The sequence below is a fragment of the Xyrauchen texanus genome, chromosome 19 (genome assembly GCF_025860055.1).
Source record: "Xyrauchen texanus isolate HMW12.3.18 chromosome 19, RBS_HiC_50CHRs, whole genome shotgun sequence".
Classification (NCBI taxonomy): Eukaryota; Metazoa; Chordata; class Actinopteri; order Cypriniformes; family Catostomidae; genus Xyrauchen; species Xyrauchen texanus.
Window position 1 is genome coordinate 13,020,871 of NC_068294.1, and position 18,525 is coordinate 13,039,395.

The 18,525-nt window shown below is 40.9% G+C and overlaps 1 protein-coding gene across 2 annotated transcripts in view; it reads left to right on the forward strand.

Moving 5' to 3' along the window:
- LOC127660198 (A disintegrin and metalloproteinase with thrombospondin motifs 2-like) overlaps positions 1–18,525 on the forward strand; it is a 257,731-nt gene that overhangs the window by 82,915 nt on the left and 156,291 nt on the right. For both annotated transcript variants that reach the window (XM_052150320.1, XM_052150321.1), the window contains exon 3: positions 10,948–11,119. In XM_052150320.1, coding sequence (XP_052006280.1) covers positions 10,948–11,119 — 172 coding nt within the window. The remainder of the gene's footprint in view (positions 1–10,947; positions 11,120–18,525) is intronic.

Sequence of the window (18,525 nt, forward strand, 5' to 3'; positions counted from 1 at the left end):
GAATGCACAAAGCTTCATACTCTCTCTCAGTAGATAATTCCTGCAGTCATACAACTAACTGTATTCAAACCTCTGAATTAATTCTTACTCTGCTGTAGTGCTGCCCTGTCTCCTGACGGTTATGGCCATAAGGTCAGGGACAGCCCTTAAATCAGATTGTCTCTGACAGGGCAAGATATATGATAGAACAGGATTAGACCTTAAAGCTGAACATAACATTTTCCAGTTGATTGCTATTGGATCCCAGGTCACATTTTTATTTTAAACAATGTTAGTTATAAATCCTCTGAAAAATATTGGAAAGAGAACAAGAAGCGGATTTAAAGGCTGGAATGATTTGTGGCAATTTAGACCACCATAATTTGGTCCCCAGGTACATTATTTAGATCAGTTACAAAATGAAAATGAAAACATATTATTAAGGGGATAGTTATGGTTCTATAATCGGATTGGCTGACCCATATGGTATGATACAGTATGCACATTTGTGACTAGGGCTGAGCTATACAGTATATTGAAAATTCACAACATATTTGGAATTATTTTGTTGGCGAAATAAAATTAAGCAACATTGTGAATATCACAATTATTATAATGTATCTTTTTATTTGTTTCCTAAAGACCATGGTCCAGTTGCAATCAACCCCTTAAGTTAAGAATACTCTTATTTGTAGTTGTAAGGAAATTGACAAAAGGTCTTTCTTTTTTTTTTAACTTAAGGGGTTCTTCCAACCGGTTACATGTCCTTATCCCAGTTTGCAGTACGTTTTTGGTTCGCAACTCACAAGTATGTGAGTGTTAAGACAGATATAGTTCTTTAATTGTAAACTTCTCCAGCTTCACAAAAGCAACAAGCGTTTTGTAGCCTATCATTACAACTATTGCGTTACAGATTTTTACCATGGTTAAAGGGGTTTGTGACTAGGAGGGGTGTGTGGCCGGGCTGTGACGAACGCCTGGCACTGAGTAGTCAAATCAGAGGGAGAGAGATAAGGGGGTGCCGGATACACCAGTTCGAGAGAGAAAGAGTGACGCACAAAGCTGTGTGCGTGCGTCTTTGTTTGTTTTGCAGTTGATGTCATGTTTGAGTTCAGTTTGTTATTAAAGTTTTATTTTGACTGTTCAGCTGGTTCCCTCCTCCTCCTTGCCCATCTCCCATGCCAGAGACCCCAGTTCAAATCCAGTTGGGTTGAGCAGGAGTGATTACATTGGTGCCGAAGCTAAGGAGGAAGGAGGGATGTCGGAGAGCCTTCGCCGCTCTTGGAGTGTCGTGACACAGAGGAGATATGGTTTGGTGGTGCTGGAGTGGTTCGCCAGGGCGGCGGGGGGAGCTTTCTGCCATCCGTCAGTAAAAGGGGGAGCTTGCTGCCATCCGTCTGGAAGTGGATGAGCTGCTGCCGGCTACCAGGACGGAGGAGCCGCTGCCATCCGCCAGGGGGCAGGGGAGCTCGCTGCCATCTGCCAAGAGGTGAGGTCCAGTGCTATTGCCCGGCGCTGCGGAGGACTGCTGCCCAGCTGGCCGAGGATCAGGCGACAGCTTATTTGGTGACCGGCGAGCCACTTTTTCTCTCTCTCTCTTGATCTGGCATCTCCAAACCACCCCCCACCACTCTCCTGCTGATTAGTCAACTCAGCGCCAGGCGTGTGTCATCATGGGCAGGCCACGCCCCCCTCCTCATCACAGGGTTTTAGGTGTCATATTATGTCTAAACTATTTTTTTTTTTTATCCCTGTAATGGAAGTCCTCAAGTAACTAATTGCTTTACCAATTAGATTTGTTAGTGTTTTGTTTAATATACATTGCTGTCATCACATTTTAAAGGGTGCAATATGTTAATAATCTGAAGTATTTGTGAATTTGTGCACCTCGCCAAATATTCTCTTACACATTTCTCAGTGTTTTTCAGTGTAATACAAAAAGTTGTCTCTTCTAATGTGTCATAGTGATGTGCCACTAACTGGCAGCCTCCCCGCTGCTCAAAGTCACGGTTAGTCTTTTTTTAGGTCCTGCTCACCTTGAAATCCATAGGCGGTGCCATGGAAACCATCGTGTTGCATCTTTCAAAAAGATTTTACACCTTGTGCAAACTGCCTATTTCATTAAGCAGAACAAGTTTCAGTCAAGTAAGGCATCAAGTGAGCAGCTGTCATGGTTTAAACCACATATATTTATTTAGCAACAATTTATATCACAAAGCTAATTCATGTGCTTACTGCATACTGTGCTGTGTTTGCACAAAATGCCCAAGACATTTTTCACAGACAGTTTCACAGACAGTTTCACAGACAGTATAGATGGTAAACTTTTTTACTTGGCATTCCAAGAGATGTTATTGTGGGACAATGCATAAGATCATTAACTAATTTAGACTGATTTCACTGTGAATTCGGTGACAGTAGGTCGAAAGTTCTGCTCCTGAAATTTTACTCACTGACCACAAGTGGCCAAAGCTGGAAGTATTGTTTAACATTTGAGCACTTGTGAACACCCAATTCCGCAAATAGGTAAAGCTGCTGGCTGAAGATCTCCAAATAAAGGTGGAATCTTCAAAAGAGGGTGGGGTTACTCTGAAAGGGGCAGAGTTACTCCAAAAGGGGGTGTCAATTCCACACAGGGAAAGGGTTAGGTTAGGAGCTCCCTGTGGGTGCTTCTTAATCAGAACCTAGTTAGGAGTCCTTCCTAGACCAGCCCTTCTGAGGCTGTAGGCTAGAATCCTCCTCAGCATTCAGCACTAGAATGAGATGGTCTAGTAAGTGCGCATGTGCAAGGGATTGTGGGTGATTGAATTCTGCAAACCATGCACTAGATGCACTAAATTTAAGTTTCAGCGCTTAAATATGTGACAATAGGCATCCCATATATGAATAATCATTTTTGGGCATTTTACAGAATGTACCGGCTAATATGGGACAGTTGGTAACCCCGAACAAAGCCGAAGCTGCTCACTATTTTTGGAACATAAAAAACCCTTTCCTTGAACAGTACAGTTGATCGTTGGCCTTGCGAGGGGAAGACAAATGGTTGTTTTATCAAATCAAATTTCATAAATCAAGCTAAATGCCCTGGCTTTTTTAGTTTCACTGTCTTTGATTTCTAGGTTTTCGGGGCTCTACTCAACCTACTGACTACTTTGTTTGTCTTCTAAATTACTTTGACCTCATACATTGAACTTTAAGAATTTAACAAACAGAGAAAACCCAAGCCTAGCAGACGTTTTGGCTCTCTGTCTCTTTCTGCCTGCCCGGTCTGTCTTTGTCTCCTAAATCCTGTCTTAGAAGTGAACACACTGTACTGTGGGCTTTAGCAGGCCTCTGATGTTTTATTCAGCATCTCCTCTGAGAGCTGAAGGGACTGCACAGTCTTGTCTGGTCCCCTCTCCCTCCCTCAACTCTCCCTTCAACGATCGATATGTCCGTGTCTCAGAGTCCCTCATGTCATCTTTCCTCCATTTCAGTGCACTCTGCACTTCCTCTGTTTTGTATTCTTGAGCAGCAGCCACAGTGTAGATCCATCGACAAGACCTAGAGATGAAGGGATGAACCAAGAGAGAGACAGCGACCGAAAGAATGGCTATGTTCACACAGCAGCAGAACACAGTTTCCAGTTCTGTTTTAGAGTGCTCAATACGGTTATTTTTACACACTGTTTGGTTATAAATGAGAGCAGGGGTGTCATGCACCTATTGTGCATTTATGCAACATTTTAAAATGTGGCAACAAACAGCTTAAATCAAAGGAAACGGTGTATTCTGTAAATATGGTTGTCAATCCCAAAGACTGACTGTGAATGTAAGCTTCTAAATTCCAGACTTTTTTCTGCACACTGGTATCTTGTTTAAACTGCATTTGTTTGCCAGTTTGTCTCACTGACCCTTGACTGTTTCTGTAAGCTGCATCACCTGTTTCTAAATAAGCAGATGAATACTTGATTTATGATATAAGTACAGTAAATCACAGTCAGCCCATCTGTAGGCCTTCATTATACCCGGCACAAAAGCCTCAGTCATAACTCACACCACTGACAGTGGAGGACCGTAATTGTTTGCGTTTGTTGCCCAAGACATATTTAATCTTTAATCCTTTTGGGCACATTATTGTGGGTCTGATATGTATTAAATATGGGCTGAAACTGAAATATTTATTGTTGGCTCTCGAAATAATAGACCAAGATTTAATATAGCGGGGGGAAAAAAGCTTATATCAAGACTTTAATTTAAACATGTCTGAGAATGTTATATTAAAATGACTAATATACAGTATAATATGGTAAGTGTAATGTACTTTTATGATTATTAGTCTTGTCTAATCTTGTCTAACTTTAAGACAATAGTCATAAGGTCTGGTCCAGTTTGCTGCCAATACTGGCTAAGAAACACCCAGATGAAAAGCAACTAATAACAGTTCTTTTGTTTTATGTGGCATTTAGGGGTGAGTTTATATGAAATAGGTAGGCTTGGGATCAATGCCGATCGATAATCTGAAGATTTTCCTGGTGATTATCTATTTATTGTGATTTATTTCGGATATAAATAGGGCTGCTCCTTTGCACAATAGTCTTTGACTTTTCAAACATGTTTCTCAACACAACTTTGGTAAAGTGTGAGCGCCAGGATTAATTAAAGTGGGTCATGCACCAGAATAATCTGGTGGACGAGATGGCGCGTTCTAAAATTCTAAACAAATATTTTCTACAAAGGTACGCACACACCAAGGGCTCGATATCTCCGGAGGCTGTTAAATTTTCCAGCGCCACACCGCTCAACTTGTATAGTTTTCCATTCAATTTGACCCAAATCATTATCAAAGCACTAAGTTTATTTACTCTAGTCATTACTGGATGATATATTGTGTATAAATATCTTTCATAGAGCATACATAATGTAATTTCAGTTACAAGAATGTTGTTTTGTGGTTTGACAGCTTGAATGAAAGACCTATTCAGTGCTGCATACAGGGAAATTGCAAAATAAACGTTGCCGTTCCTAATCGTTCAGTTCGGACAGTTACACCAGTTTCATATGCTAACCTGTAAACTCATTAAAATCACTTTGATAATTCTTGAAGAAGTACAAAATCTTCATAACTTTGTACTGCCATCAGCTCATAATGTGTGTGTGATATCTGTGCCTTGTCCATGCTATGACAGGCTTCAGTAAATGTAATGTTTAGCCCCCTTGTGGTCTCAAAAATCTATTACATCAGACTATACTGAATGGAAGGCAACTGACAATGAATTGAAAGCACACAAATAAGGTTTCTTATTTAAATGTTGTCTGATGTTAATATATCGATGCCTCAAAAATGCATCGATAAAATAACATGCCGATCACTAATTGATATTTTAAGTCAATCTGCGGCCATCTAGAGCTGCTTTAGACTAATCAGAATTTCTGTCCATCCACAAGTAATAATGTATTCTCTGGAATATAAGTCAAGTTTTTTTTACTTAGTCCGCTGCAACTTATTTACATTATACGTAATTGATGCTGGCCAGTCAAACACATGCACACCAAAGCACATATTCTTACACACAAAAAGTCGGTAGTAGCATTTTAAAGTAGCCTATTTAGAGAATTTTGCCTTTACAAAGTACTTGTAACTGTAGACCGATGTCAAACACAACTCCTCACGTGCCAACAAAATTGTTTCATCACACTCGTAATAAAAAAATTCAGTCAGTAAACCAGATATCAGTACAGAGCAAAGAGGCTGACAAATATCAGAAATAACAAAAGATAGACTAATAGTAACTAATGTTAATAAATTAATAGAATACAACAGGTACATTGTTTTACTCACTAAAAGCTGTTTATTTGTATACAGCATAGTTACATTATAAACTGATGTGGCTTATTTGTCAAGTTTTTTTCATGACACATAAACAGAATATGAAAAACTGTTACATACGATTACTTAAAGCAGGTGCTCCCAATTAAAACAAGGCCAAATACTGCTTGATTTTATGCATAGATCCTGATGTTATCTTCGCGGAGAGTGTTTTGATATGTTGAGCGGCTAAAAAGAAGGTAGATGGCGCCTCCCTAATGCCTGCCGCATGCATTATCTATCAGTGCAACATATACAGAGATGTGACACATGTTTTTTTTTTTTTCTCAACAGTGTGACTCATATTCAGGTGCGACTTTACTTTTTATTTATTAATTTCGGTTTCATTCACCAACCTGCAAACTCATCAATGTCACTTTGTTCATTCTTGAAGAAATGCAAAAAACTTTTTATGTTTTGTCTTTACGGTGACCAGAATTCACAGCTTTGGATAATGTGCAATTTTGTATTTTTTTTATTTTCCTTCATCACAAATAATAGCCTATTCTGTTATATTTCTCACAAAAAGCACCATGGTATTACGCTTGTTTGTTTATTTATTTATTTATTTTCAGACATGTTCTGTTATAACCCCATGTTTATGACATATCATAGTAAAACCATGGTATTTTTTAAAGTAACTTGGAGTACCATATCAGTATCATGAAATATGAATACGATAGATCATTCAGTGCCGTGGCAATACCCTGGTAAAGTGGTGCAAGGTGCGAATGCGCGATGAGAAATTGCGAGTGCGAGGTGATCGACTGTGTTCTGCCTATGCTACAGGGTTGTTGAATAACGTATAACATGTGAGTAATGGCAGTCGGTGGAGTTTCTGGTGCCCCTCTAGGGTATGTTGTGCCCACTATGGAGTTAGTGCCCTACGCAGACTGTGTAAAATTTTATATATATAATGGGGAGCTGCAGTACTGTGCTAGCCTAATGATACCATGATATTTTTCTGAAAGTGATTAGTATAATGGCTTATTAGTTTCAACAAAACCAAACTAGCATTGGCTGAACCTGACAGCTCTTTCAGTTTATGTCAATATTCTATAAAAGAGTCATTTAATTTATATCACTGAAAGCGGCGCGACAGCTCCTGTTATAATTAATAAATCTGTCTACACTAGTGGTTTGCGATTATTGGAAATGCGGTAAACTTGCAACACAATACAGGAAGTGGGATTTTTATCTGACCTTTTACTCGTCTGAGGTAACGGCACTTCGATGTTCCGGGGCGAATTCAAAATTGCATTTTTTGCTTCCTTGAAGAGCGGGATGGGAGGGAATGCCACTTGAAAGCTCGTTCAAAATGAAAGTGAGAAAATGTATCTTTTCTCAGAGGGCCCTACCACAACACTGTTAACGAAGGGTACATTCATACAGTAATGCCATGTTTCCTTCAGAGTATCCACTTCAAAGGCTCTACACTTCGGAGAGAGTAGGGCAGAGGGAGGATCACTTGCGATTGGCTCTGCTGTAGCGTACGCTCTTAAAGGCACCTCCACTTATTTTTTTTTAATACGCCCACAATTTACAAAGAAATCTCATAACACATTATTACTGTTATTGTGAGATTATGACGAGATTATAATTTTGTTTTATTGAACTATTTTAACTTAATTATTAAATTGTCTCCCCTTTTTCTGGATGACCAAAAGGGCACCTTTATATTTGTGAACGAAAGTGGCAGGGGCTTGCACCCCTGCTGCCCCGTTCTGTGCTCGTCAGTGATTTCCAGTGAGTGCTCACCATCAGATCATTCAACTATTCCTGTCAAAGGTATTATAAGACAGAGAATGACAACATGTATGTGAAGCACACCTAGGGGCATGAATGAATGCTTATATATGTGTGCATGTGTGATTTGAGGTCTCTATGGATGTTACAGGAAAACAGTCAACAGCACCGTTAATTACCAGCTGTCTAAACAGACAGATGGAATTAAGGAGAGTGACTGGCAATTTTCAGAATGCTTAGTTTGAATCAGGGAGCCAGAGAGAGAGAGATGAAGAGAGACCTTCTCTCATGGACGAGAAGGTCATTCAGGTTAGATGCCCTTCTGAGACGGCTTACATTTTAGCACATTTTTGCCCAGCTTGGGCGGCGACGGCTCCCTCCATGGTTTCCTTTCACTGTGAATCATGTCATGAAACCGTAATTTTCAGTGACCCGTATAAAAGCTACAGCTGACATGCACTTATCCTAAGCCAATGATGCCGGGGTGGTTTGAGCCAACTGACCAATTCGTTACCAAGGGATTACAACCGGAGAGATTTCACGCAAACGTCTGTTAGCAGTGTGTAGCGAGCTAACTCCACCATCCCAAACCAATTGATGAGAAGTAAAGAAATGATTATCAGAATAAATTATGGTCATATTGTCACATACTCTAACCATAAAATCAGTTGACGGAAGCAGTTTTATTTCCTTTTATTGACATATTTCCTGTTAAAATAGGAAGTTGATGCAGGACATATCAGAGGGCTTATCACTTCTTTTTAAATAGCCAGTAGTCTTAAGTTTGTCACAGCTGTGAACCATGATTTGAGGTAGGTGGTAGAGTTGCAATGATTTTAATGCACTTTTCATTTGGTCATTAAATTAGCTAAAGACAGCGCTTTAGTGCTAAAAGGCATGGACTAAAAGCCACAAAACTTCATTTTCATTTTAATATTAAATAACTGTTGGCTGCTTCATCAGCAGAATACACAGCTGCTTACCTGTAGAGTCTGTCATATACACCACACACATCTGCAATAGTTCTCCCGCTATGCGAAGAGACAGCTGATCCGTCTCCTCTGGGAATCATTGCAGCATATCACTCTCCAGGGTGCATCCAGTTTCTATTACCTCATACCTGCCAGAGCTGATTCAAAGCCAGTCCTGTTATTAATGTTCTTGTGTTTGAGATGCAGGTGGTGTTGGAGGAACTGATCCTAAATCAGACACGGGACTATAATTGAGATTAGACTGACTTAGGGGTGGATAGCGGAGGGAGTAATGTGTCTCAGAGCAGGTGAAACGGGGCCTAGGGGTACACTAAACCTTTTAGAGTCTGAAAGCCAGAAAGAGGATTTGAGCGCTGTGTATTAAAGTTTGCACCATAGGAGGATTCTCTATTGTGCAGGAGGGTGTATTAAGAATGAGAAGGTGCTAAAATGGAAATTTAGGTATAAAATTAGAAGGGCTGCCCTCGACCAAAGATTTTACTAGTCGACTACGTTAGTTTAAGCCATTAATCAACTAGTTGTCGCACATTTATGATATTACATGAATTGCTTAAATAGCCTATATATATTTTGGGGGGCATCAGAAAATGGTTTGAGTTCCAGGGCTGAGAATGAACGTTATCAGTAACATTGCTAACAATATTCTACATTACAGAGAAATACTGAACCATAATAATGAGACTTTAAAATATTAATTTTACAAGCGCATGCATGAAGTGAGCCACAGCGTCACCGGCAAAAGCGGTAATGACGCTGAATGTGTCAGAAAAACCAGCAAGGAGACTGTCTGAACATTTTATTAATTAATAGAGATAAATGCACTTTATGGTTGTACCGACAGACGATCTCGGGGATCGACAATGGTCAAAGTGATGCCAATAGCTGATGCCTTTGATGATGCCAAGACGATATTTGATCTGTTTTTATTATTAGAATTATTATTTTTATTTAACTTCTATAAAGGTGTGTGTGTGTGTGTGTGTGTGTGTGTGTGTGTGTGTGTGTGTGTGTGTGTGTGTGTGTGCGTGAAGGACGGAACAAAACAAATGTATTCACACACATGATGTATTTTCCAGCATTTGTATTGCACTTAATTTTTTTCCAGTTTAATTTGAATTTTTTGTTAAAATAAATAATGTGGTGTTAGTCGGTTTCCTGTGGAGTTTTTTTTTTTTCTGCAACCAACTGACCAATCAAAACTTGGTTGACCAAGACACTTCTCATTGACTAACCTTTGGTCAAATGTTAGTGGGCAGCCCTAAAAATTAGGTTGAAATAAGATTACACACACATAGTGGAACAGAGTAGCCAAAATATGTCATTTGTTGTCTATGTGTAGCTTTTTCTGTTTTGGCAATTTGACCTGTTTTTTTTTTTTTCTTCTTTTTAGTCTTTTCTTGTTTTGTTATTTTCCAGTTGCTTCATTGTTTGCATTTAAATAAACCACAAGTCAAAAGTTTAGACACTTGAATGAATGAATGTTTTTCATGATCTTAAATGATGTCTACACATAATGCTTTTTCATGATGCCCACACACACACGCACACACACTTGTAGAAAATACTCTACTAGATACGCTAATACTAGAGTGTGCAGAGTTGTAATCTTGGCAAAGGGGGCACTGAAAAAAGGGAAAGCAGCTCTATTGAAAATACGAAACCAGTACACTAGAAACCAACTTAATTTAGTTTTAGACATTGGATCCACACAATGAAAATGAATGCTGCAAAATGTAATGCATTAATATTTATTTTTCTCCCCTTTTTCTCCCCAATTTGGAATGCCCAATTCCCAATGCGCTCTAATCCTTGTGGTGACGTAGTGACTCGCCTTTATCCGGGTGGCGGAGGACGAATCTCCGTTGCCTCTGCGTCTTAGATGTCAATCTGTGCATCTTATCACATTGCTTATTGAGCGCATTACTGCTGAGACGTAGCACGTGTGGAGGTTTCACGCCATTCCCCGCGGCATCAACGCACAACTCGCCACGCGTCCCACCGACTTGTTTTATTTTCATATCAAATGTACACATTTTTATTGTGTGGATCGAATGTCCAATACTAAATTTAGTTAAACCAAAATGTTTTGCTTCAGTGTGGCTACTCTAAAAGCTAATATATAATAGTTTGGGTGTGTTTAACCTTATGACTGTCTTAAGGCCACACTGTTCAAAAGAAGCCTGGAAAAGACTGCCTCTCTTGTCATCAACAAGGAATTCAAATTGTAGATCCTGGCATGGAAACACTATATTTCACAAGGTGTCTGGATTAGATCAGATATTAATAGAAGAACATCTTTGTTTGTCATGTGGGCTGATATTGTAAAGTTAGTGTAAGTTTGACACACTGTGTTTATCTTCTTTTTTTGGTCTTGCTCTCACAGGCGGGGATGATCAGAACTGAGCAAGAGGAGTTTTTCATTGAGCCAGTGGAAACGGGGCATCATGTGATGAAGCAGGAGGAAGAAGGCGGAGGCCGCTCACACATCGTATACCGTTCTGCTGCTGTGAAGAAGCCTCCCGTAAGCACGAATGCAGCAGACTTCCACTCCAGAGGTTAGTCCTGTTGAACAGCTTTATCTACTAGAGTTGGTGTAGAGTACAGCCTGATAAGTGTTAGCCAATCTATGATGTAAAAAATTAAGTTAACAAAATGTAACCTTGATAGTCACAATAACTGAGCATCACTTTAATGACTAAGGGGGCTTTCACACTAGCACTTTTGGTGCGCACCCCGGTTCGAATGACGTCAGAGTTCGGTTCGTTTGGATGATGTGAACGCTGTCTTCCGAACTCGGGTGCGCACCCGCGAACCGTACTCGAGTCCGCTTAAAAAGGTGGTCTGGGGTACGGTTCATGTGAACTCCAGTACGGTTCGCTGCTGATATGAACGCAATCGAACCAAACCGCGGAAGTGAACCGCTATTGATGACGTATAATGTGGTCGTCAGTCTCACACGCGTCACTTTCAAAATGAGCGGAAAGGGTTTACTTTCGTGCGCGTGCGTGCGTGTGTTTGTGTGTGTGTGTGTGTGTGTGTGTGTGTGTGTGTGTGTGTGTGTGTGTGTGTGTGTGTGTGTGTGTGTGTGTATACACTTACCTTGACGAAAAGCGGGATTGACGCACACGCACTGCAAGCAGAGAGATGATTTCTGCTTGCCTTCGCAAAAATTGTCTTCGGCGGACAGCCCGCTGTCTTTTGAACGATTTCAGTATTTTTGCGGCAGACAGACGCAAGATACAGAAACATACTTGCGTCTGTTTTGTTTTCAACAAAACCAAAGTTTAAAAAAAAGAAGAACAAATGTGAACCGAGCAAGTCTATTCATTGAATTTTGATGCCTTTTCATTTCGCGGTTATCAAGCAACACAATTACGCACCAGCTGCAGCTTGATGACGCAAGCGTACCGCGGTTCGGATTCAAATATATAATGTGAACACAGTCCATCGGGGGGAGGGGGGAGCAATCGAACTCTGGTTCGGAACAGGCAATCGAACCAAGTGTGAAAGCCCCCTAAATGGTGAGCTGGGTTTCACACTCTGATTCATGAATCATGAGTGTTGTCATTAACAACCAAAATAATATTGAGAACATTGCCTCATTTGATGCTGTAGGCTGTTGCCAAGGGCATTTACAGCTCCAAAAGGCAGAGCTCAATTATTACACTTTCTTGGTAGACAGAAGTTCTTTTGTGTATTAAGAGACAGTTTAGTGTAAGAGACCATAAATCTGCCAATTAAAAAAGGCATCAGATATATTTTCATTCAATTAAATTCAAGCAGTACTTGGGAGTATTTGCAAAATGTATCAGCCAATTAAAGTCTTCACAGTTCCCACAGTGACTTTTTCCATTTCAGCTGTCCAGTGGACTAACATTTACTGTCTAAGAGACTGATGGTTCCTTGCTTGGTTAACCCATAGGCCCCGTTTCCACCTGGTATTAAGATGCATTTCGAGTGATATGATCACATGTGGTCAGCCCTAAATACAGGTCTAAACAGGGTCTAAACTGTTTTGTGATCAGGTCACAAAAAAGTAATATAAATGTGGTCAAAAACACATGTGACCAGATCACATTTCAAGTGCAAACACTAATCTGTCCTGTATGTGTCTCGGCAGCAGTGTAGCATCACCCCTCACCTGTCAATCAACCGCTGCGCTAAAACAAGAGTTTAAACATTGCCATTTACGAGCGCATTTAAATGGAAATAACCATCCGATCGTAAAACATTTAGTAAAAATGGATACATACACACTCATGTGATCTTCACAGATCTCCTTTTGTGTGTCTAAAATCAACACAGATGACAAGCACGAACACCTGAGCTCCTTTAATACAAGAAATCCACTAAAATAATGGATAATTCTGCTCGACATGTTGCGTTTTGTGCTTAGATTAGATTTCAACAGCATCTGGGAGAAACGGAGTGCCATTTTTTTTCAGACTTTTCTTTTTCTTACTTTTATTGTGCTTTTTTGTGATGCAGTAACACAATGACATAGTGATTGATGTTATGTATTCATGAAACAGAGACCCTCCCCTCCAAATCTGATTACAAGTGGTCACAGGAGATGCATTTAAGTGACCAGGTGTAAACTGTGATGTGTCTCACCTGACATGTGATCGGATCACCCGAGATACATCTTGATACCCGGTGGGAAACTGCCATAGAGTCAGATGAGGCCTCTGCTCTCACTGTGGGGAACGGTGGCTACTGGCCAGCCAACATTATGTTATAGTGCATGTAATGAGGTGCTGAGCTGAAGAAAGAGAGCAAGCGTTCTTGTCCTAAATGAATCATGTAATTTAATAGAAATGTGGGCTATGAAATCTGTGAATAATTTAAAACAGCCACTCGGTGACAAATATTTAGTTTTTAACGATTGTATTTTTGCTATGGTAGGTAAATACCAGTAGAACAGTTCCTATATTACCCCAATGTCAATTATCCCTTGTTGTTTTTGGGTCCTTAAGGCAAATGATTCTGTATTTGTGATTTTAGGTAGCTTTTCAGTATTTAAGCATGCAATGGATTGAATACTTAAGTGACATTTTGCATCTCAGCCAAACAGGGGATATTTTATTTGGCACCATTTGGTCATGAACCTATTCAGGAGGGTGACAAATCAATGGAAAACCTTTTGTTCAGTTGCTTTCTGTGTGCACAAAGCTTAGTCAAGTGTTAGCAGTTTTTTTTTTTCTCCTACGCTAGCTGTTCCAACCCAGTCCAAAAAAAGTTTACATTGGCTCTTTTTTTGAATGGACTTTTAATCTTGTTTTAAATATGTTCAAGGATCTTTCAATTTAAAAGTTAGATAGTGTGTTGTGTGTGTGTGTGTGTGTGTGTGTGTGTGTGTGTGTGTGTGTGTGTGTGTGTGTTATAGGATTTGATTTAGGTGTAAAATCTTGTGCAAGTGCATTCATAGTGAACTTAATTTATAAAATGTTCTTATTTTTCTTTTACATTTTGTTCTTTAATGCTCTTAAATGTAGTCTGTCTGTGGGCTTCTGTTCTGTTGAAAAATAGATAAAAGTGATGCTTACTTTCAGCCCAAAACACAACACACACAACATGTTTTAGCATGATTGCTGTACTGATTTACAAAAATAACATTTGGTTCTATTTCTTATCAAAAAAACAAACTGTAGCACAGGCAAATAAACAATTAAGCAATTCATATTTCGTTCTTTTTAACAACCATTTACAGTAGCTGCTCACTAAAAAACTTTTACATTCAAGAGAATGACAGATGCATTATATTTGATTATAAAACAGAAATGGCAGATATCCATGAATTGTTTGGACTTTACTTGCTGGTAAATTATCTGGGAATTGATTTATTTTTTCATGACATATGATTAATTATTGCTTCAAATGTATTGCATGCTGTTTGGGCTATTATAGTTCACAAAATAAATAGTTTACACAAAAATGAAAGTTATCTCATCATTTACTCACCCTTGTGTTGTTCCAAACTCATTTGAATTGAATTGTATTTAATTAAATTTTTAAGAATGTCCTTGATGCTCTTTTCCATCTTATGACAGTAAATGTGGACTCCCTTTTAATTTCTTCCCTCAAAACGAGAGAAAGCCACTTCAGCAGGCCCCCACGCCTCGCCTCCTTCCTACGGGATTTGGGCCGGTGCGGCTGGAGATGAAGGCGATTTGGGGCATACAGCGGATTGGGGTTTCGCCTGGTAAATCCTCATGAACCACCCTCTCCCCAGCATGCTCGTTTAGCTTCCGTCTGTGCTGGATGATGATTTCGCCGCTGCATCGGATAGCGTCACAGCGGCGTCTGATGCTTATGACTCGACTGGGCTGCCACCTCCGGGTCTGCTCGTCCAGTGTGAGCCTGACGCACAGATGTCCGCTATGCTTGCCTGGACCGCCGTGGGGGCGGGACGATGGCCACCCTTGTGGTCCGGGAGCATCATCTATGGCTGGACCTGGTCGAGATACGGGAGGTAGACAAAGCACGCTTTCTCAAACGCCCCAGCTCGGTCTATTCGGCGGCACCGTTGACGACTTCGCCCAGCAGTCCTCAGCGGTGAAGAAACAGATGGAGGCCACATCATGCCCCACCCACGTAACAGCGCAGGCCTTACTCCGTCTGCTCACCAAGGGCATCCCCCTGCGGCTTCCAAACATCAGACAGCTCCGATTCAACCTGGGCACAGCTCTCAGCTGCAGCGTAAGCTGACCACTCCATCCCCCATTGGAGGGCTGGGAAGAGAACCTTCAGTTAAAGGTATTTTGTGTGTCTCACATTCTCAATAATAAAGCAATTTTCTCTCTCCCTGGGTCACCTGGCCCATAAATGCCATCCTCATGGCAACCCGGCACCACACTTCAGCTGTCCCAGTACCCCGGATGCAGACCCCCCGCCTCTGGACCCACGGCGGCTGCCCCCTGGCTGGCCGGTTCTGACGAGTCTAGAGGACGCCTACATGGGACCTTCTCCTCAGTTACTACCCACCCCCTGCCGGATGTGCGGAGGTAGTGCGGAGAGAAGACTCAAGTGCTTGAGTCTTCTCTCAGCACCAGAGCCTCGGGATGCGCTTTTGCCTCCCAATGCCACACTACGTTCCCGGCTCCGCTGCGAAGCTTCACCATGTACGTCGAAAACGATCATCCCCTTAGTGCCCCTCGCACGGAGCTTGGACAGGTGGCTTTCACTTCCCAACCCGTCTCGCTAGTTGGCCAGGACCATCTGACTCGGCTATGCGATTCAGTTTGCCAGGACCCCGCTCCGCCCCCTTTTTCGCCAGCGTCCACTTTACTTCAGTTCACGGCGAAGACGCCAACACCCTACGTGCGGAGATTGCGATCCTTCTACTTAAAGACGCGATCGAGCCAGTCCCTCCTGCCAAGATGAAGAAGGGTCTCTCCAGCCCTTACTTCATCGTACCTAAGAAAGGCAGCGGCTTACGACCGATCTTGGACTTGGGAGTTTTCAACCCAGCCTTGCACAAACTCCCATTCAAAATGCTCACGCAAAGACACATCTTAATTTGCGTCCGGCATCAAGATTGGTTCGCAGCTTTAGACCGTATCGGGTTTAGGGAACCAGAAAGTTATGGCAATTTTATTGGGCATTGGGGAAGGGTACGTGCAGTCTGACACGGTCTGTCGCTTTGGCATGCAACTGCCTGCACGTACCTGCGTCAGCAGCGTACGTACATGGTTCAGCACATGGTTTGATTAAAATTGGACCCCTAGTGTCGCTTCTTCGAAACAACTTCGAAGTGAGTGACAGACGGGGAACGTCTAGGTTACTATTGTAACCTCTGTTCCCTGATGGAGGGAACGAGACGTTGTGTCCTCCCGGCCACGTCGCTGAACCGAGCCACTGTTACGGCCGAACGTCATTTTCGGCTCCTCAGGCAAAATCCTGAATGGACAGATGCATTTCCCCCCCTTTATACCCGTATGTCTGGGGGCGGGATATGCAAATTCTGTCTGCCAATTTCTCATTGGCCTTTTCTCAAGTTCAGAGATGCGTGAGGCTCTCAAGAGAGACCCCTAGTGTCGCTTCTTCGACACAACTTCTCGTTCCCTCAATCAGGGAACGGAGGTTACAATAGTAACCTAGACGTTTTGTTGTACTTTGAGATAGAATAACAACAACAAAATGATTTTGCAAACAATATCCAAAATTAACAGACACCAAGCAGATCTATTATATTAAAAATATACTGTATATAATTCAAGCTGAATGAGATTGGCTACTTGGTGTGTCTGCCTTATTTCTTTTTTTTTTTACAAGACAATCTACCCATTTCAGTTTAAAACACAAATATGGGAAAACAAGCAATGGAAATAAAATATTTTATGTTTTCAGAGACGATGTGTGCCCACCAATCTTGTTTATTGAGGTTGAGTTATATTTATGGTTAAACTATTTTATGGAGATATAAAAGCAATTTTATTTTATTGTTGGTTTTTAAACAATCACTTACATGCAACACTAAATACAATATTTATAGTAAACATGTCATTGAAAGAGACGTTTTCACTCTCTTACGTTGAGCTACAGTTGCTGGTACATACTGCACAAATTGCAAAAAGCTTTTCTCTTGCCATGTCCCATGTAAAATACCCTTACTCATCTGGACATTCAATTCATTATTAATAAAACACTGTTAATAATTTCACATTCGGAAACTAGCCGTTACTCTCTCAGGTAAGCCTGTTCCATATAGCGTCTGCGAGATGCGAAGATATGGCTTTATCAGTTCACGTTGAGCTTTGACTGACAGCATACAGACATACAGCTTTGTTCAGTAAATAAAGTTCTCTGGGTTCCCACATTGAGTTTTACCTCTGATAATGGCCATACACTATCAAATATTTATCGGAAATGTTGCATTGCAAACTATTACAAACTTTATCATCATGAAATCTAATTTACATTAGGAGGAAGATCAAATGTACTTTAATCAAGTCCAATAGATGTCTTTGTCATTTAAATTATGTTATGTTGCTTAATAAATGCCTATATTGTGTAGAAAAATAGGTTTAGACTGCATTCCAATGTGTGTTTTCAGTTCAGTGTGTCCTGAGCAGAAACTTGAGGCTCACCATCTCTCGCACATCTGGACGCGCAAATCGCATGCAGATGACCCGTGTGTCCAGTCTGTGAAAACTGTATGTCTATTTAGTTCTGTTGCATTGCTGAAGAAATGTTATGGTTTTTCAAGTCCTCCATTGTTTTTCAAATCTAAAGTGAAGTGCTCTCACACAGCTCTCCATGGACTCCGTCACTTCTGCCTTATTTTCAATTTGCCAATTATGTAATCGAGGAATTTTTTAATCACGTAATCAAATTCAATTGAGTTATCGTGACACCCCTAGTTATGCACCAATCAGCCACAACATTAAAACCACCCTGCCTAATATTGTGTAGGTCCCCCTAGTGCCGCCAAAACGGCGCCAACCCGTATCTCAGAATATCATTCTGGGATACTATTCTTCTCACCACAATTGAGCATTTATCAGAGTTACCATAGACTTTGTCAGTTTGAACCAGTCTGGCCATTTTCTGTTGACCTGTCTCATCAACAAGACATTTCCGTCCACAGAACTGCTGCTCACTGGATGTTTATTTGGAGTAAATTCTATAGTGTGAAAATACCAGGAAATCAGCAGTTACAGAAATACTCAAACCAGCCCGTCTGACACCAACAATCATGCCACAGTACAAATCACTGAGATCACATTTTTCCCCATTCTGATGGTTGATGTGAACATTAACTGAAGCTCCTGACCCGTATCTGCGTGATTTTATGCACTGCGCTGCTGCCACATGATCGGCTGATTAGATAATCACATGGATGATTGTTGGTGCCAAACGTGCTGGTTTAAGTATTTCTATAACTGCTGATCTCCTGAGATTTTCAAGCACAACATTCTCAGTCAGACAACAAAAACTGTAATTGACTCACTCTTATGCT